Source organism: Nothoprocta perdicaria, unplaced genomic scaffold (genome assembly GCF_003342845.1).
Source record: "Nothoprocta perdicaria isolate Ctin4 unplaced genomic scaffold, notPer1 scaffold_5, whole genome shotgun sequence".
NCBI lineage: Eukaryota > Metazoa > Chordata > Aves > Tinamiformes > Tinamidae > Nothoprocta > Nothoprocta perdicaria.
Window position 1 is genome coordinate 8,506,454 of NW_020455754.1, and position 20,379 is coordinate 8,526,832.

At 52.5% G+C, this 20,379-nt stretch overlaps 1 protein-coding gene across 1 annotated transcript; it reads left to right on the forward strand.

Annotated features, from left to right (window-relative positions):
* The first annotated feature begins 2,316 nt into the window (after positions 1 to 2,316).
* Positions 2,317 to 18,750, forward strand: PDGFRB (platelet derived growth factor receptor beta). The gene is made up of 22 exons (XM_026047462.1): positions 2,317 to 2,365; positions 3,217 to 3,513; positions 3,945 to 4,211; positions 4,363 to 4,490; positions 4,826 to 5,000; positions 5,599 to 5,791; positions 5,981 to 6,096; positions 6,288 to 6,414; positions 6,855 to 7,066; positions 7,740 to 7,834; positions 8,092 to 8,224; positions 8,783 to 8,887; positions 9,006 to 9,116; positions 9,623 to 9,776; positions 10,394 to 10,560; positions 10,853 to 10,971; positions 11,691 to 11,813; positions 13,245 to 13,356; positions 13,659 to 13,758; positions 13,869 to 13,974; positions 14,466 to 14,704; positions 15,177 to 18,750. Exons 1-22 carry the CDS (start codon positions 2,317 to 2,319, stop codon positions 15,325 to 15,327), a joined length of 3,279 nt encoding a protein of 1,092 aa, XP_025903247.1. The 3' UTR covers positions 15,328 to 18,750.
* The last annotated feature ends 1,629 nt before the right edge of the window (positions 18,751 to 20,379 follow it).

A 20,379-nucleotide genomic window follows, 5' to 3' on the forward strand; every position in this document is an offset into this window, starting at 1 on the left:
GGGACGCAGGATGCTGGAGGCTGCAGGGCAGGACACAGCCATGGGGCTCAGCTGAATGCCTCAGCAGTGGCTCTGCTGGGGCACCTTGTCCCTCTGCAGCTGAGACGGAGGAGGGAAAGAAGAATTACCCTCAAGGCTGGCAGGGAAACGGGTGCCTTTGTGTCCCTGTGACAATGTGTGTAGGAGGTTTGCCCTGCTTAGCGCTGGGCATGGGGCTCCAAAGGAGGCTGTGTATGTGGGGAGCAATCCCGTCCCTGCGCCCATCCTGGGATGATGCCAGCGCGCCATCCGAGTGGGCAGAGCCTGGCACCTCCATGTGCAGACAGACAAGGGAGGTCACTGCTCCCCACGAGGTGCTGCCACCCTCCCACTCTGCTCTCCAAGAGAAAGGCCTTTCTGCAAAGCCAGCGGCTTTATTAAAACCAGCTACGAACACAACACAGAGAGGCGGCGGAGGCGGGACGCAGAGGGTGCCGAGCCCAGCGCCGAAACGCAGCAAATGCCTGCGACAAGGCTGACGGTAGCAGTCACAAAGCTGGGGGGCTGGCTGAACCCCGGGCACTGCGTGGAGAATGTGCTCACTGCTGCAAGGCTGAGGTTCGGGATGGGCCACACAGCCAGCCTGGTGCATGGGAACAGAGACAGGAGATGACTCCCGTTGTCCTTGCAGCCTTGGACATTGGATAATGGGTGAATCGGACACCTCTGCAAAGGCGCGTGAGGACAGCAAGCTCATTGTCCTCATGGCATTGTCCTGGCGAGATTAGGTGTCCATCCTGCTCCCGCAGGCAGGTGGGTTTGGAGGGCAGGAGCAGCAAGGCTGCTGAATTGCACCTCAACCCTTTCCCCCTGCCCAGCCCCAGCGGTGCGCTCATCCCTGCGGCAAGGCTGCAGGAGTCACGGAGGGGTTTCCTGAAGGGAGAGAAGGAGAGCAGGAAGATGCTGAACAAGCTGGAGGCATGGAAGAGTGTGCTGGTAGATCAGCCTCACCCGAGCCAAAGCGAGAGAATAATAAAAACATCTGACGAGCGCACGTCATTTAAAAACCATTTCCTCCAGCAGACGCAGACACAAGGCCGGGGCCACGCGGCAACATGTTGCTCACTGCGAGAGGTACCTGGAGCTGGGCTGCAGACCCAGACATCACTGGCACAGGGGTCCTGGCACGCTGGGCAGCCCTGCATGTGCAGGACGAACCACGCGCTTGGACACAGGGGCTGGCCCAGCTGGAGGGCAGCAGCTGGGCCCAGGATAGCAGCACGGCTGGCTCATGACGTTCAGATCCTCATGGAAACCTTCCCAAAGCCCAGGAGTGCTGAGCTGTGGCTTTGGCTCTGCCATCCCGTTGCTCAACCCTGCCGCTTCGGCCACGGGGGCCCTGCTCCCTCGCCCAGTGCTGCGGCAGTTGCTCTTGTCCTATTTCCATCCCAAATGGGGACAGGGAACTCTCCTCCCATCTGTTCCCAGTCCCTAGGGACTGACCCTCCATTTCCCCCCAGCGTTCTCCGGGAAAGTCCTTCTTTCCTCAGCTTCTTTGTTTGGCTTTATGGAGATTCTCATCCCCAGCCCGGAGGTGTGAGCAGCGGGGACACCTGTCCCCCCGTCACGCACGGGACAGAGCTCCTTGCTCAGAGGAAATGCTGGCCTGGGCTCCTCAGGACTTTGTTTGCCGCAGGGAGGATTGGAAATGTTCAGTGGGAAAGATTTCTTGAGAAATTTTGCCAAAAAAGGATGTTTAATTAGAACTCCTTCTTAAATACTCTCTTAAAAATTATGTATTTTAAACAAAAATACAAAAATATCTTCAGTTTTACTGGGAGGAGGGGATTGTGAGAAGAAGCAAAAAAAATGTGGGAGGAATAAGTTGGGGAGAATCTTTTCCAGCAAGTTTTATCTCCCCAGGGCTGAGGGAAGGCAAATCCAGGGGAGGAAAGGCTGGGAGCAGAGCAAAAGGCCGGGCTCTGCAGCGGCAGGGTGGCCTCTCCAGCAGCGATGAGCAATGCTTGACAACTGCCGCTGCATCCCGCAAGATCCCTGTTTACCAGCGGGAGATGCCTTAGAAATGGTTCCTTCAGCTGTCCCGGCATGAGGGAAGAGCAGGGCTGCGCGCCAAGAGGGAAGGGCTGAGCAAAGGTCCCGGGGAACCGCAGGCTGGGCTCACCAGAGGGGCTGGGAAACTGGGAAGAAACACGAGGTTTCCATCTGGGAGGCGGGAGCTGCAGAGCCGGGGCGGTTGAGGGAGCATTTCTGCCGACCAGACTGCGCTCACCCTGCTTTGCTTTGGCAGGACTCAGGCGCTGTGCTGCAGACCCCACCATGCCGTGCCCCGCGCTGAAGGCCACCCTCGGGCTCCTCTTCCTCGCCGGTGAGTGATGCGGCTCGGGAGATGCACGGTGGTTTGGGCCATGCATGGGATGCCTACCCCGGGATGCTCATCCCAACCAACGCCATGGGGTTGGGTTGCTCATCCCAACCAACGCCATGGGGTTGGGTTGCTCATCCCAGCCAACGCCATGAGGAGGCACAGAGGTTACCCTGCATACACGTAACAGACAGACAGACAGACACACAGCCACGGCAGCTCTCTGAGGATCACGCAACCATCATGTTGTGCATACGGGACGCATCTGCCCCTCTCATGGCTTGGGTTCATTCTGCCCATACTGACCCAACGCTACTGCGGGCGGGATGTGAAGTCCCAAATGCCTACGTGAAGTTCTGGCTGAGGGTGCCACAGGGAGGACAGCAGCTGCCCAGGAGAGACACAGGAAGTCATTAAGGAAGACCTTGCCTGCTCTATTGCTTCCATAGGATTTCCTGCAAGGTTTTGCTTCCATTTCTTTTTCACTTTCTTTTAAATTGTTTCTGGCTGGTCTGTGTCACTTCTGAAAGTGTCCCTCTAGAAAGGCAGCCAGCGGAGCAGGGAATTGCAGCATTTCTTTCCCCGCATTGCTCCCCACTCACTAAATGCACCAATGGCCTATCCAAGCCTTTGAAGGTGCCTCTGAGACTTAGATCTGCCTTTGCAGAGATAGGCTCATTCTGAGTCAACACTACATCAGCATAACATCAGCTCCTGGGACCACTTAGACCAGCATATGGGACATAGAAAAGCTGAGGACATGAGGGGGATTCCCAGCCTGTTCCTCACCAAAGATTTCACTCTGGCCAACAGTACCACAGTCTCATCTTGCTCTCCCAAATTCCTTCTCCCAGGGCTGCTGGAGGCAACCTCTGGAGGCAGCAGGCTGCACATTGAACCCAGAGAGGCCGAGATTGTCCTTAGCCTCCACAGCACCTTCTCCCTCGTGTGCTATGGGGATGGCATGCTGGTCTGGGAACGGGACGGTCAGACTCTCGCTGCCTCGCTGGAGCACAAGGATGGTGTCTTCGCCAGCAACCTCACCCTCAGGAACGTGACCGGCCGCCAAACGGGGGAGTACGTGTGCACCTACAGCCCTGAGCACGCTCCAGAGCCAGCGGAGAGGAAGGCGGTTTACATCTACGTTCCAGGTATGGGACAGCATATCCTGTCTCTGCCTTTCCATGGGGGTCTAGCAATCAAGAGAAAGAGGGTCCTGAATTGCTGTTTGTTCTCCAAGCAGCTGGCCTCTCCAAATCCTGCCTCCCACAGCACAGGGCTCTCAAGCTGTGGTTCTGGCTTTGGCATGTCTCTAGTGCACTGGGTCACAGCACAGGCACACGGATCACGTGGTGTGCAAGTGATGGCAGAGGCAATGGTGCTGGCTGGTAGCTGGCTGTGTCTCTCTCACTCTGCCACGAGTAGCTCTGTGTTCCTGTGATGAGGAGGAATAGGCAAGGAGTAACCTACACCAGCAGCAGTCTCGAGACAACACGATGCTGGACCAGTGCTAGGGGAACACAGAGCAGCCGTAGCTCAGCCTCAAGCTGCTCACCATAACCAACATGTCTCTTTCCCACAGACCCCGCCCTAGTCTTCCTCCCCACTGCTGCCGAAGAACTCTTCATCTTCATCACTGGTTACACAGAGGCTGTCATTCCATGCCGCGTGACCAACCCACAGATGCAGGTCATCCTCTATGAGAAGAAGGTGGAGAACCCCATCCTAGCTGCTTATGACCCACAGCAGGGCTTCAAAGGCTTCTTTGAGGACAAGACCTACTTCTGCCGGGCAATTGTGGATGACCAGGAGGTGGATTCAGATACATTCTACGTCTACAGGATCCAAGGTATGATGCTCAGGGCCCTTGTCCAAATCCAGACAAATGGGGAGATCATATGGACACAGAGACTGTGCTGATAAGCAGCTCTCCCAGTGCTCCTACTTTCTGACTCTTCCCTACTTTCATTGTTCATTCCTGTGTTTGGCATTCTCCACAGTTTCCTCTGTGAATGTCTCCATCAGTGCTGTGCAGACAGTGGTGAGGCAAGGAGAGAACATTACCCTGATGTGCACAGTAAGCGGCAATGAGTTGGTCAACTTCAACTGGGCTTATCCTCGTGAGAAGGTGAGTGTTCTGGTCTAATGATCTTTGGGCTGCCCCAGCTTTTGCTCAGGTGTCTTGTGGCAAACACAGTATCATAGTGGTGCTCAAGATGCTTCAGCCCATGACAGAAGGTGTGGGATCATGCAGATGCCATGCAGGGCAGTTTCACAGGGAGATCCTTAGACTAAAGCTATGTTTCAGTTGCCTCTGATCAGTGCATGTGCCCTGTCCCCATCCCACCTAGACCGTGGGATCCTCCAACCCCTTCTCCTCCCTCCTCATAAGCCTGATTCTGCAGCTCTGATGGCAGAACATGCCCAATTTCACAGCACAAATCTCCTGTCCCTATTGTGCAGGCTGGGAAGGCTGTGGAACCAGTGACCGACTTTCTGCCTGGATCCACCCATGAAATCCGTTCCATCCTCATCATCCAGAATGCGGAGCTAGATGACAGTGGGACCTACATCTGCAATGTCTCAGAGGGCTACCATGAGAAAACAGACCGAAAAGATATCACAATCCATGTGATCGGTGCGTTGCTGCCCATATACTCTAAGTCAGCAGCTGGGGCACCTATGTGCCCACAAACCACGTGGGCATCCCAGACTCTCTCCTCTCTTCCCTTCCCACCTCCCTTACTAAAGGAGGCAAAAAGCCACTGTTAACTCTGGAGAGGCCTAAAGTCATCCCTGCTCACTTCTAGACTTCAAAAAATCCCAAATCCTGCACCATGGCTTAATGGGTTCCTCTAAACATCTCATGGTGCAGGTGAGAGATGTGCAGGGCCAATGCACTGCCAACCCAAACTTGTCATCTCGCTCATGTGGGTCTCTCCTCCCTTTGTGTAATTTGAGGGAAACTGTCCCGTCTCTACCAGATGATAGCCTTTCTTTGCTTGTTATCTCTCTAATGAGCTCCCCTGCTCTGAAGTACAACTCTGCACCCACACTCCCCTTGGGCACAGGCCTGAGACCTTGAAGACGCTATCTGGAGCAAGCTGTCCCGCCACTGCTTGGTGTTCAGGGTGTTTTGTTCCAGATCCATGTTCATTCTCCCTTGTGCCAGTCTGAGGGATAGAGAAGTAGCCATGTCACTTTCTGAAGCTCTTACCCATTTTGATCCCTCTCAGAGCGGGGCTTTGTGCGCTTCCACACCCACCTGGCTAGCACGGAGTATGCTGAGGTCCATAAGAGCCGCACCATCCAGGTGGAGGTGGAGGCCTACCCACCGCCCACCATCACATGGCTGAAGAACAACAAGACTTTGGTCATGGAGAGCAACAGCGAGTTCACCATCTCCAGCAGGAACCTCTCAGAAACCAGGTGAAAGCCCATATCCCCCCCGCAGAGCACAGAGAGCAGGCATGGCATAAAACAAGCTGGAAACAGCCAGTTGGACATGGGGCAGCCATTGAACATTGGCCTTTTTGCAAATGGGTTTTGACTGGGTAGGAGCTGTTGGCCCCCAGGTATCTCCCTGTGCTCATCACCCAAGGACTATGTCTCTTTTAGGTATCAAACAGCTCTGGTTCTGGTGCGGGTGAAGCAAGAAGAAGGAGGATTTTACACCATCCGAGCTTCCAATGAGGATGATGTGCAGGAGCTCTCCTTCCATCTGCAGATAAATGGTAAGGACTTACCTGTGGACACCTGACCAAGGAGTCTTGGCAGTCCTTGGGGCTCTTTCCTTCACTGCAAGACTTTGGGCTCACTGTCCTTTAACCCCTGCGCCCTGTTGGAGGTGCAGAGGAATCACATACCCTTTCCAATGTGCAGGCAAAGCAGAAGACTGATTCTCACGAGTGTCTCTTGGTTTCAGTGCCAGCCAAGGTGGTGGATCTCAAGGAGAACAGCAGTGCCAGCAGTGGGGAGCAGACTGTAACGTGCTCTGCTGAAGGGATGCCGCAGCCAGAGATCAGCTGGTCCACCTGCAGTGACATTAAATGGTAAGCAGAGAGACGGAGCCCAGGGGAGCAGCAAGGTTCCCACATTTATTTTACTAACAGACTGCTATTTTATAGTATTCTGCTCGCTGAGCACTGCTCACAGCCACATCACCCCTGTCCTCTGATGAGCAGGGCTTGGGGCTCTGCTGCAGCAGCAGACTTAGGCCCCTTCTACTTTTAGTCTGTGCTTGCAAGGAAAGCTGGAAAACTATTTTAAAAACGAAACGTGCTCCATACTGGGCTCAGGAGACATCCTGGGGCTTCAGCCTAGTCATTTACAGGGATCTGGATCAATGCCTTCCACCTCCTCAGCAAACGGTGCAAGAAGGCCAAACAGGAGGAAAGGAAGTTAGGGGATAGTGTCTGAGCTCGAGGAGGAGCCCTGTGGTGCCGTGGAGCTCCGACTGCCCCTCACACTCCTGTGTCCTCCCCGGGGGCAGGTGCAGCACCAAGGGGCAGCCCACACGGCTGCTGGGCAACGACTCGGCCGAGATCGGCCTGCAGACCAACGCCACGTACCACGCGGAGCTGCAGGTGTACCGCGTCAACAGCACCCTGCAGCTGCACCGCGTCGACGAGCCCCTGCTGCTCCGGTGCACCGTGCAGAACTTCCTGGGCACCAACTCGCAGGACATCACGCTGGTCCCGCACAGTGAGCGCTCGGGGAGGTGTTTGAGCTGGGTGTGGGGAGCTGCGTTTCCATACCCGGGCCTCTAGTCTGGAGATGCTGGAAGTTAGGACTGTCCTTGGACGGCTGCAGCCCTCCAAAGCATGAAATCTGGCTGTTTATGCCCAAAGCAGAGCCTCCTTCGGGTCAAGTAGGACAGCCTGCTCCAGGCTCCTCCTGGAGCCCCCCTGCTCTCCGGTACTGAATGTCCTCTTACCACTGCTGAGTAGGGACATCCATAAGCATGGCCAGAGCAGGTCCCCAGTGGCTTGTTATTAGCATGCGGCTCGCTAGATGGTGCCATGGACCTGAACAACCGTGTGCTAAACCACCCTAATAGGAGAGAGAACGCTCTGAGTCGGGGACTGGTGTTACCAGATCTTCTCCTGAGCACACCAGCTCCTCGTAAACCTCCCCCAAGGTTGCAGAGAGCTTTTCAGTGGGCTGTATCAACCCCTCATCCCATTTTCCCCCAGGGGCTGCCACCACTAGTGCCAGACAGGTCTGACAAGGAAGAGAGGAGAGGGACTTCCTCCAGTGAGACACAGTGGGGAATGGGAAAGGTGCCTAGGAAGGGGGTGTCCCCTCTTTGCCCAGGGTGCCCAGGCCACACAGGGACAGGGGCGTCTCACTGCTGTCTCTGCGGTTATCATTGCAGCCTTGCCATTTAAAGTGGTCATCATCTCCGTCATCCTGGCCTTGCTGGTCCTTACTGTCATCTCCTTGGTCATCCTCATCATCCTGTGGCAGAAGGTAAGGAGGGAACATGCTCCCAGCCTGCTCTGGTGCTGCCCTGATGTGGGGTGGTGGTGAGGAGGGAAGCTGAGAGCATCCTGCTGGAACAGACCCTATGCTGTCCCACCTGAGCTGGGGCCACGGGCCTCCACAGGCCTCCACTTCCCCAGGGATGCAGCGACCAGACTGTCTGACAAAGCCAATCCTCACACCCCATGCTCTCCCTGACCCCCCAGCTTCTCATGCTTCTCTTGCCCCTTTGCTCCTCTCTCCAGAAACCACGTTACGAAATCCGTTGGAAGGTGATTGAGTCAGTCAGCTCCGATGGGCACGAGTACATCTACGTGGATCCTATGCAGCTGCCTTATGACTCCAGCTGGGAGGTGCCCAGGGACAAGCTGGTGTTAGGTAAAGGCTCTGTGAGTCCCCCAGGAAAGTCAGTTGGACTTTCATGTCCAGTGAGTTCTGGGTGTCTGGGGGGTTTGTGGCCAGTGCTCCAGTCTGGGACACTGCACTGCTGTCATGGTAAAGCCAAGGGACAAGCACAGAGCTCCGAGGGAGATGCTGTCCTGGCATGGGAACATGGACAGCGTGGGATGCTGCAGAATGGAAGAGAGACTGGACTTGGGGCTGAAGAAAAAGAAATTTTATTTTTATAAAAGGATATTTAGCCCTTTTAGAGTTTGCAATATCTCAGCCTTAGATCCCAGCTCTGGGAAGCTGCTAAGGAGACTAACTCAGGGAAATACTGAAGATAGGATGGGACCTTTCCCAAGGTGTGATAGTCCTGGGGCCAACCAGGAACTAGCCCCAGCCCCAGACATCATAGCTCACCAGGGTCGTCATTTCCTTCCTGCAGCGAGACTGGTGTTGCTTTAGACAGGGGATATGGCTTTTCCAAGCTCCTCTCTGATGAACACGCAAGGGGTCATCACTACCTTTTTTCTCATTGCTGTTTCTCTGCAGGTCGCACTCTTGGCTCTGGTGCCTTTGGACGTGTGGTAGAGGCAACAGCCCATGGCTTGAGCCATTCGCAGTCCACTATGAAAGTGGCAGTCAAAATGCTCAAGTGTGAGTCCTCTCCCCCACCCCTCCATCCAAATGCCATGAGACCACCTGGTCCCAACGTGCTCCCCTCCTCACCCCAGTGGGTTTTCTTGCCTCTGCTCACACCACATCTTCCCAACAGCCACTGCCAGAAGCAGCGAGAAGCAGGCCCTCATGTCTGAGCTGAAGATCATGAGCCACCTGGGACCTCACCTGAACATTGTCAACTTGCTGGGAGCCTGCACCAAAGGAGGTAGTTTTGCCCCACTCACACACGGCCTCACTTGGCCCAGGGTGCTCCGTGTCTTCTCCCTGCTGCCCCAGGTCATGCTGCAAGGAAGAATTGTCCTCAAATAGAATAAGTCCTTGTTCCTGTTTCAAAATGACTTGCCTTAGGAAAGCTAAGTGGGGTTCCAAAAATTGTTCCTTCCAGCCTGCTTAAAGCCGAGAATGCATTTTTCCATTAACATCACCTCCCTCCCCAGCCACAGATTTCAAATTTCAAAAATATTTGCTGCCAAAAGAATGGCTTTTGCCTGTGACCCTAGCCAGGAACATTTCCTATGAGCTGGTAACATCCCTGAGGCAGGAAACGTTTCTGGCTTCAAGGCCCCATACGCACATTTCAGCCCCACAAGCTTCTCCCACCTTTCTCAGACCCCATAGGGGGGGCCTGGAGACCCTTAGGCCATAAAACTCACTCCCTCAGGGAGCAAGCAGAAGAAAAGCAGGGCTGATGCAGATATTGTCTCCTACCAGGGCCCATCTACATCATCACGGAGTACTGCCGCTACGGGGACCTGGTGGACTACCTGCACCACAACAAGCACACCTTCCTGCAGTCCTACGGTGAGAAAGCCCGGAGAGAGGCGGAGCTCTACGGGAACACCATCAAGGAGGACCACGTGCAAAGGTGCCTGAAAAGCGGCACTCTTCCTGATGCCAGTTCCGCCTTTGTCCCCACCACTGAGGGAAGCTCATTCGGTGCAGAGTACTAGCACACATCTAGTACAGAGCAGAAAGGTTTCCCAGCATGTTTTAGGCCTTGAAAACCTCATTTCTGCATTTTCGGGGAACATCTTGTTGCTACCATGCCTAAGGGAGAAGTGCTAGAAGGAATGTAGTTGCATAAGAGCTTTTCAGAGCAAAGAGAAATGACCTCTCATCTGTTCACTGGCCACAAGGGCTCCAGGCATGGCCATGCAGAGCACCGGTCCCATGGGAAGTTAGAAAGCAGCACTTCCTTCCAGCATACCAAACCAGGTGTAAAACATAGCAGTGTCAGGACATCAGCACAGCTATCTCACCACCACAACCCTTTCTGCTTGAAGGCAGCTGAGTTCCTCTATAAGCACCAAGCACAGCCAGAGCTGTTTGGTGGTGGAGGTTCTCCAGTGCCATCTGCACATCTTCATGTACATGACACAGGGCTGAGAGTTAAGGAATTGTAGTCCCTCAAATTGTTTTCCTGTTCCCTGCATTTCCTCTGCTCCTCCAGGCCTGAACAGCCTCTTTTCTCACCCCCCATAGCCATCTTTCCTTGTCTGTTGAGAGCGATGGTGGCTACATGGACATGAGCAAGGATGACTCCCTGGATTATGTGCCCATGTCTGATATGAAGGGTGAAGTCAAGTATGCTGACATCGAATCCTCCAACTACGGCACTCCATATGAGCTGGACAGCTACTCCCCATCAGGTAATGGCTCAACCACAGTGGGAGGAAGAAGAGCTTGTACTTGGGGCACTGGACAGTCTTGCCTGCAGAGCTGGGTGGTGGTGCACATTGTAAAGCTCCCTTTTGGGACTGTCCCAGCAGTGGTGACAGACATCCTTGGGATGGGTTGGGAACCCCCAGCTCTACCCCTTTGCCCATGGAGGTTGAGCAAAACCCAACAGCCCAGGTCCTTCCAGCACAGGCTCCCGTGTGAGTCCAGAGGTGTGCCAAGTAATGCCAGTGTGGATGTCTGATTACCCTTCCCTCCCTCCAGCTCCTGAAAGAACAGACCGGATGACACTGATAAACGAGTCTCCACTTCTCAGCTATATGGACTTGATTGGGTTTAGCTTCCAGGTGGCCAATGGAATGGAGTTCCTGGCTTCCAAAAACGTACGTATAAGGCCAGCCCATGCTGTCTGCAGCAGCGGGGACAAGAAATTCTCCTGTGTCCTGTGGTTGGCTTCAGCTCCCTGTCCCTCCGTCCATGCCAACCACTTTGATGTAGAAGTGGCCATGCAATTGAACAGCTGCTGACCACTTCTCTTTGGAAACACAGCCCTGGGATCAGCAGGCCTGTATTTGCACATGACAGCTAGCTCTGGCTTAGATCAAGCTTCAGACCTCAAATTGCCTGACTCTGAGCAACCCCCAAGCCACTTGCAGGGCAGTTGTGATGTTATATCATCTCCTTTTATGTGACCGCTCCCAAACTGTGATACTGTCTTTGTGCTAAAGCACAAGACCCTTCACAGCGGTCAGGCTGTCCAAACAGGGATGTCTCCTCAGTGCCTGCCTGCTGCTCACCTTGCATACTCAGCAGCTGGGAACCCTCACAACCCTCACTCCACTGGGTTATACAAATAGCCCTCAGCAGTTTTGGATGGCGGGGAACAGCCCAAGGCAGCAATGAAAACAAGGTAGCACTGCTCGTACCTGTGAGGCATGGTTCTCCCTGAAGGCCATGGAGGTACCTCCAGCTTTGGGAGGTGAATCTTGCTCTTGCAGTCCAAGAATGGGGCTGGCACTGGAGCCTGCTTCCCCTGGTCCTTGTGCATGTCCCTGGGTGTTCCTGCCCCTTGCAGTGACCATGGCCTGCCTCTCCCCTGCAGTGCGTGCATCGTGACCTGGCTGCAAGGAACGTCCTCATCTGTGAGGGGAAACTGGTGAAGATCTGCGACTTTGGTCTAGCAAGGGACATCATGAGGGATTCAAACTACATCTCCAAGGGCAGCGTGAGTACCGCAAGCCATGCAAGCGCCTTTCCTCTGCCTGCTCTGGGCCTGGCAGCCACTATGCTCTCACTCTATTAACTGTTGCCTGTCAACATTGTGCCTATGGGTGGTGGGAGGGCAGCACTCTCGGGTGATGGTGTCAAAGGCCACTTGTCCTGCACCTGATACGCACTATATGCCATGGAGGCACAGAATCACATGCCCATACCTCCAGGCTCTTATGGAAGAACCCGGATGGCTGTAGCAAAACTAGGGACTGCGAGAGCCCATCACACATCCCGCTCCCAGGAGCAGCCCTGCATCCCTTCCCGCACAGCGTGTGTCCGGTGCTGAGCTGCAGGCAGGAGGAGTGCAGGGTGATGCTGCTTGGCAGCGGTACAGTGAGTCACTGGACACTCAGGGAAGAGGTTCACAGCCTTCTGTTGTAACCTCCAGACCACAGGGAAAGAGGAAGCGCTTTCCCGTGAGCAGTTACTTTCCAGAAAGACATCTCCAATCTTTCGAGGCAGAAGAGGATGAAGGTGTGGATGGACATTTCTCCAGAGCCTTCCCTGTCCCTCCAACAGCACAGTGTGTTCTCCCCAGCCCTGGGGAAGAATGCATAGAGAGAAAAGCAAGACACACAGTTGGCCTCATTTGGCAGACAGGGAATTTGAGGCTAGTGGAGCTGAAAGCCAGGCCACCTTTTAGCTACTCAATAAACTGCTCGGCCTTCTTCCACCTGCTCCCATTCACGTGGGTATTCAGTGTCCAGAGAGGCTGCAAAGCCCTTCCTTTCTCTGCTGCAAAGGGGCTGGAGTTTCCAGACCAGTCTTGGCATTGCTGCTTTTCCTTCCAAAACAGGAAATGAAACTGGGCTCCTTTGCAGTCCTTCCTGGGGATTATTTTGGTATTCACTGTGCAAGCAAATCCCTTGACAGAGCAGGAAAAGCATGGTCAGTGCTGTACACAAGCTGACCAAGTGAGGCTTCCTTTATGCATCCCTCCGAACAGAGAAGAGCAGGACAAAACATCATGGATGGGTCCTGGATGTGTTCGTCAGCCCATCTCCTCCTAGCCCCATAGCCATCTACAGTCTGGTCCCAGATTTGCCAAGGACAGACAGGCCTGGGGTCCCTGCCAGTGTGCTGCGGTCAGGCACAAGTCAGCACACTCTATCCAATGGGTTAGGAGACGCCCATGCCCACCATGACAGCCCGTCACAGCAGACTGGCTGCCGGCTGTCGTGGAAATGGATGTGGCATGTCCCTCCTGATGGGTTCACCCCGTGCTGGTGAAGAGGAAACTGGTTCCCCCTTGGAACGGCTGACAGCCGCTGCACTGGGCTGATAGGAACCTCTGAGGGTGTCTTCTTCACTTGTAAGCGAAGTGTTGATACAGAAATGCCATAATTGTAGGTGACTCTCTTCTTGTTCCATCTTTCCCTTTTAGACCTTCTTGCCTCTTAAGTGGATGGCCCCAGAGAGCATCTTCAACAACCTCTACACCACTCTGAGCGATGTGTGGTCCTTTGGGATTCTCCTCTGGGAGATATTCACTCTGGGTAAGTGTCCTGGAGATCATGCTAGTGTCCTTAGCTCTGGTAGCAGAGCATCTGCACATCCCCAGGATCCCTTCCCAAGCCAAGGAAATACAAATCCATTTCTTACCCCCATTCCCAACCATATCAGCTTCAGAGTAGCACTTCATGCTATGTCTCCTTCTTTCCCATGCTAACGTTGCCATTTGGAAGTGAAATGAAACAGAAAAGGTAAATAAGAACAGGAAACATTGGTGTGATCGGTCTGATACCATGAGGGTGGCATTCTCCATCAGCCTCATTCCCTTCTCTCACTTTACACCCAGGAGGAACTCCCTACCCTGAACTCCCTATGAATGAACAGTTCTACAATGCCATCAAACGTGGCTATCGGATGTCCAAACCCACCCATGCTTCTGACGAAATGTAGGTGTTATCCATATACATTATCCCTTGCCCTGCACTAACTACAGGAGCATTCCTGCCTCTGTTTTCCCCACTTACTCACCAGTACACCCCTTGTTCCCTCTTTTTAGCTATGATATCATGCAGAAGTGCTGGGAGGAGAAATTTGAGATAAGACCATCCTTCTCACAGCTGGTGGTGCTCATGGGAAACCTCCTGGTGGATTGCTACAGAAAGGTATGTTCAACGGACCCTGCTTTGGAGGGCAGAGGACGGTCAGCATGGCTAGAAGTCTTGAAAAGGACTTTGGAGACCAGTGATTAGTCCCTGTTGTGCCATAGGATTTTGTTGTGACCTGGCCTGAATTAGTCTGAACAACCTGTGAGGGTCATTAGAGCATCCTGGGGACATTGCTGAGACAACTGACATTGCCAGACTGTTGCTGGTGTCTCAACAGCTGGGAACATCCAAATCAATGGCAGATCCATTGAACTGAAAACCTGCCACTGACTATCCAATATTTTGGAGTTGTGGGGGTCATTCCTTTAAATACCTACTTAGGAAACATTCATGGTCTGTCTGTAGTGGAGTCAGGGTAGCTGAACCTAGCTAGAAGGTGCCTACCTCTTTAGAAGAAGCCTAACATCATGGAAAGCCAACACAACAAAAGTTCATTTTCACTGCTCACCAAAGTTCCTGTTTCTTTTTTAACCTGCCCTGCGGAGCAGAGGTACCAGCAGGTGGATGAAGAGTTCATGAAGAGCGACCACCCCGCTGTTGTTCGCACAAGACCCACGATTCCTGGGCTGAACAACGCCAGGCCTGCTCCCAGCTCCCCCACCAGCAGCATCCTCTACACAGCTGTGCACCAGAATGGGGGCGAGAATGACTATATCATCCCCCTTCCCGACCCCAAGCCCGAGGGAATCTGCGACCTCCCTCTGGAGGCCTCCGTCAGTCGGGCCAGGTAAAAAAGTCCCTCCTGAATGTGCTCTTTTAGCTGCCCAAACCTGAAAATTGCATGGGGATGAGCTGGAGTGGGCTTACCAGGAGGGACGGAGGGCAAGGTCACCCCCATCTGATTGCTGAGATCTCTCACAAGCCCCCAGGATGTAGATGAACCACAGGAGCTGGGAAGTGAGCTAAGACAGAGCGTCATATCGCACCCTGGGACATCAGCCTGTGCAGCTGTGGATGAGGAGGGCACACCTATGCATATCTGTGCACCTATGTGCACAGCCTATAGAGCACAAATGGCTATACATTGTGTATGAGGGCGAAATAGACCCAAGTGATTTTGTCTGTCCCCTTGTGGAAAGCTACTCATGTAGACCCAGATTTCCATAAGCTCAAGGCATTTGTCACCAATTGAGAATCCTTTTCTACCAGGAATCTCAGGATAGGGCACTTATTTCTCTCTCCTCCTTGTCTCCCTTCAGCTCTATGCTGAACGAAGTGAACACGTCATCTACAATATCCTGTGACAGCCCCCTGGGCCCTCAGCAGGACGAGGAGCAGGAATCGGACCCGCAGCTGGGCTGCCAGGAGCCGAACACGGGACACCACGAGGTGGAGGAGAGTTTCCTGTAGTCAGAGCTGAGCTGACTCTGCAGCTCCCCACAGCGAGGCCAGCTGAGGGACCGAACCAGATGTCACGGAGAGTCAAGCTTTGCACTTGTTCATAGGGACATCTCTGCCCATCCCGGCATTCCTCTCTCCTTCCCATCTCTTGGGATCAAGTGGGAAATGAGAGACTTTTTCCCCATTGCCATCCCCGTGCCCTGTCACAAAGAGGTGGCTCAGTGCCACAACCCGCCATATCACTGCCACATCCTCCCCAGTGATCAAAACACTGCTGGAGGGAGACATCTCACAGACCGACATCTTCTCTTTGAGTGGAAGACACAGGTCAGGTCTCCACATGAGAGGCTACTTTCTACCTTGCTAATATGAACCTCCAGCCCTTCCCTTTCCGTGCTATTCACACAGCAATGAGTTTCAGCTCTCTGCACCAGCACTTCTCTGATGGTTTCAGCACCAGCCGTAATGCATCACAAGTTCTGTGAAATGCCACTAGGACAGATTTCCTTACAGACCATCACCGGGGTGTAGAGAAGCCATAACACCCAGCTCCAGCTGCTGGAGATCAAGAGCACATTGGGTGGATTCTCCTTTAAGCACTGCCAAGGCCTGAAGAAACCAGACTCTCTTGGAGATATCGGATCACCTTTATTGGCAGCTCCTCCACAGTGGATAACGCATCATAGACACTAGAGGTACCATGGTTCTGGGCCACAGCTCTGCACCCACGTGCAGGTATTGTGGCACCTTGATGACCTTTGTGCCCAGCATGGCACCTAAGAGACCCGAGGGAATGCCAAGAACAAGAAATGCTCTGACAATGTCTTTGTTGTGGTAGCAAACAGGGCAAACCAATGTTGCTGTTGCCTGTGTGGACATCAAGCTGAAAAGCCTCTGTTGAAGATTTAAAGGGAACAAATATATTAACCCACTAGTCAGGGCCAGTATAAGAAGCGATCTGGCTGTTCATTAATCTTCTACTGCCACTGAGCCCAGCACATCTGCTGGGAAATCATATAAACCCATCAGCTGCAAAATCTTTATGCCTTCTCTTTGGGAAGCAAAGGCTCCCTTGTGGTAGACTGTTCACACTCTTTCTCAGGATGGGAGGTCTCACCGGGCCCTCCTGAGTCATAGCAAGACTATGGGAGACAGTAGGATGCCAGAACACCAACTCAGGGACGTTGCAAAAGAGAGTAGGAGCGAGGTCAGAAGGCTCGTTGGCCAGGGCTGAATCGTGTCTAATGCTGTCGCTCTGAATTTTCCTGTTTGCCAAAATACACAAAGGAAGGTAGGTCTCAACAGCAAGCAGCATTTCTGCTGGTCAAGCACAGTCATTTGCAGCCTGCCAAGGACTGTGGATCAAGCACCATAAGGAATCAAGCAGAGCAAGAGGAATCAGCAAGATTCCTCTCTCTTGGAAAGCATTTTGAATGAAATAGCAGAGATCTTCCTCCTGCTTTCAGCTCCTTTCCAGCTCTCACAGACAGACCTGGGACTTCTTGTGCTCTCAGATGGCTCTTGAACAAGGAGACCCAAAGCAGGAGGAACACCAAGCTTTTGAAATCATGAGCTCCTGCTCTACAGAGAGGAAAGCTGGACCCCAAAAGCTACAGTTGTGACATCAGCATAGGAACAAGCAGGGTTTATTTTCCAAAAGGAGAAGTTTTGCCTTGCACAGAGCTCAATTTGCTGCATGTCTCTCACTCCCATTAACCCCTCTATTGCCCTGCTATGCACATCCCTGTGTGCGTCCTACAAAAGCTGCAAAGACAATTTCGAAAATTCATTCAGTGTCTTTCTGGATTTCCACCACCTCAACATCACTGAGACTTCTTTTATTCCTGAGACTTCTGCCTGAAGTTGTCAATCTCTGCTAGTTAGTAACACTGCCATATATGCAGCTAAAAGAGGAGTAGATATTTTGTGGGCTGATATTGTTGGCAAAATGTGAACATAAAAAATGGAACTTTCATTAGAAGCATAATTTCAACCTGCATAGTCAGATTCCCCTTCCTCCATAGGGATCACACTGTGAATGACAGCTATTTTCCACACTCTGTTCCTCCTGCTTATAACAAAGCATCCACCTTCATGGTCATGGTTCAAAGAATCCTTACCACAGAGAAGCAACAGTGCCTGAGATCTTTGGAGTCAGACCACTTTGTTTTTCTAACTTCTAAGGTGCTTCATAGGATTCATGTCCCTGCAACCTGAGCCCATAGGATGCCACACCAGATCATCCTGGCAGCCACTGTCTGCACCAGCTCCATTTTAGGTTGGTCCTTGTCTATCAAAGGTGACAAAAAGTAAGCAGTCCTCCCAGGTAGCTCCAGTATGCCAGGGTAGGTCAAACCAGGATCTCTTATAGGGCATTAATACGTTCTGATAGGTGCTGGAGCTGTCTTGGTGTAGCTTTGGTCAAGGTTGGCCTTTTCCCAGTCACAACATACTGGTAGTTTGGAGTCATCCCCTGACCAATCTCGGCACTCACATCTTTCTACTCTTCTGGCATTTCTAAACGAGATACTTCCTGCTGTTCCAGACATTGGGTCATCAGCACCTTTTATTAACAAACATGTTATTTTTGGGCTGGACTGACTAATAAAAATATTTAATGCTTTTGATGTCAAGAGCAACCCTGGAGAACCACTTCTACTACCTCCCTCCAGCCCAAAGATTTCCCCATCAATTAACCCCTTCTTACCTTCCTTTGAGACATTTTCTTATTCATTTCACCACCCCTACACCAAACTCCATATTCTACAGATGAATTACTAATGTCCCACTGCCAAATCCTCTTCCCCAGCCCTGAAGGCAAAGATCCATTTCTTCTCCTCAAAGGAACTCAGGCATCCTCTCCTATTGGTTGGGCATTCACTACACTTGGACGACTATTGCATTTTTATCCCATTTTTGCCTCTATTTCAATTACCCTTTGCACCTGTTCTGGCTGCCAATGGGGTCACATTTGTCAGCAAATTGCTGCTAATCCCACTTCCCTCTCCCCTCTAAGCATCGGTACGCCAGTCTCTTTGCGTTATGGTACCATTCTCAACTTGTAGGACCAAACATTTGCCTTTGGCCCCAGGATTGCAAGGGCCAAGTCTTGCACTTTTTGGTACTTTCCTATGCTAATTTGGCTATTCCTATAACCCCTTAGTGAGGGCATGCACAGCAGCTCTAGCTGCTGATGTAGGAACTCTGGTACTGGTGTTGAACTGGTAAGCTCTGCACCTGCAGCTGTGCATCCCAGTAGCCCAGGTGGGAGGACTTTCCTCTAAGAGAGCTCTGCAGGGGCAGAGGTTTCCAGAAGCTCCAAAAAGGAGCTCACACCTCACACAGAGCTGGAGCCAGCCCTCTCTCCCTCTCTCTCTGCTTCTGACATTCCAGTCCCCGCACGGTCCAACGGCTGAGGGCTGTGAGAAACGGTTGGTTGTTCTGGACCCATCAGTCTTGTAGCCATAATATCTCTGGTGAGATTCTGAAGGGAACCGGTCCCTCCGGGTTTTTAGTTTCAATGATTAGTATTTTTGTTTGGGTGTGTTTTTATGTTCAGAGGTGGACCCAAGCTGAGGCTTTTACCATGGCCCTGATGCCCACAAGAGAACCTAACCACAGCTTGGGCCCACCTCTAGTGCAATATTTTTTATTTGTAGACCATATTTTACTCTACAGCTGTTGCATTGTTATCAGCACCAATATATGCATAATCCTACTGCCAGTCACTATTTCATACGTGCCTATGTGTATCCCAGAAACTAATGTGACACTCTGGTGTCTCTTTCCGTGTTCCAGATGTGTCTCAGACTGATGTGTGCACAGGTTTTAACCCTCCTCTCCTCCGTTTGTGCATGTTACTATTTTCTTGAGTGAGAGTGTCATGTTTGGTGTTTGTTTGCATCGTGTTACGGAGTCTAGAGCACAGTGGACTTTACTTGCAACTAAATTGTCTCTGTTGAGCTGACGAGGGGACCGTGGTGGAGTCCCACGGGGATGGGAGGCAGAAGTGCAATGCAGATGTGCAGCCAGAAGGAAGTTAGCCCGAAGTGGGAAATGGCTCTTCCCCTTCTTCCCAGTCCGGGCTCAGCAGCTCTCCGGAGTGGGGAGACACAGCACCGCAGATAGCGGGTCCTGGGGAGCGGGTTAGGTTTTGGCTGTGGGGAAGTGCAGGGGCTGCCTGTGCAAAACTGAGCAGATCTGGAGCAGGGGATCTCCTTCTGGGGGCTTTTTCTAAAATGGGATGTCAGCTAAAGCATTGTGGAGGCTGCTCCAGTGCACGGGCACTTGGGAAGGTCTCCCTCCAGCTGGGCATGTTGCCTGGCTCAAATCCCAGGATAAGCCTGGCCAGTTTGCCCTGTAAATGGCACGTCTTTATTTGTGCCAACACGGATCAGAGAACAGCAGGCTGCCAAGTTGGACGTGAGGAGCACAGCCACAGCCTGGGGTCTCTGGGACATGCCTGGATGGATCCAGAGGACCCTGGTAAAGGCAGAGGAACTGCTCCACTTTAGCCCAGGTGGCACTTGGAGAGAACGCTCTTCTTGTGGGACTGCAAGGAGGTCCAAGGCCAGCTAGAGCAGACAACGTACTGGTAGGCCTGCAGTGTCCCACTTGTTCAGGTCCTTCCCTCCTTTGCAGAGTGCACCAAAGTGAAAAAGGCCTGCAAAATTTGCCCAAAGTGTGTTCGCTGCCCTCTCCCCTCCTCTGGGCTAACAGCCTGTGATCATGTTGTTAATCTGCAGCATCCCTGAAGGGAAACAGCACCTGCCTCCACACTACCTGCCAGAAACCATCCTGGAGCAAGGAAGAAAACAGAGTTCAGACTGAGGTACCAAAGAGTTAACATTCTCCTAGGTTTACAGATGTATTTGTAGGACTTGTACTATGCCACTTCTATAGCTATGAGATATTATTTTTATGCTGTAAACTTTTACAAAATATGTTTTTAAGGACAAAAAAGTTTAAAATTAAAGGTGTTTCTTTTTGCAAAGTGTTGTCTCCTCCTTTCCTCTGCCTAGTTTCAGCTGTTTTTCACCTGCATCAGCTGGTGAATACAGC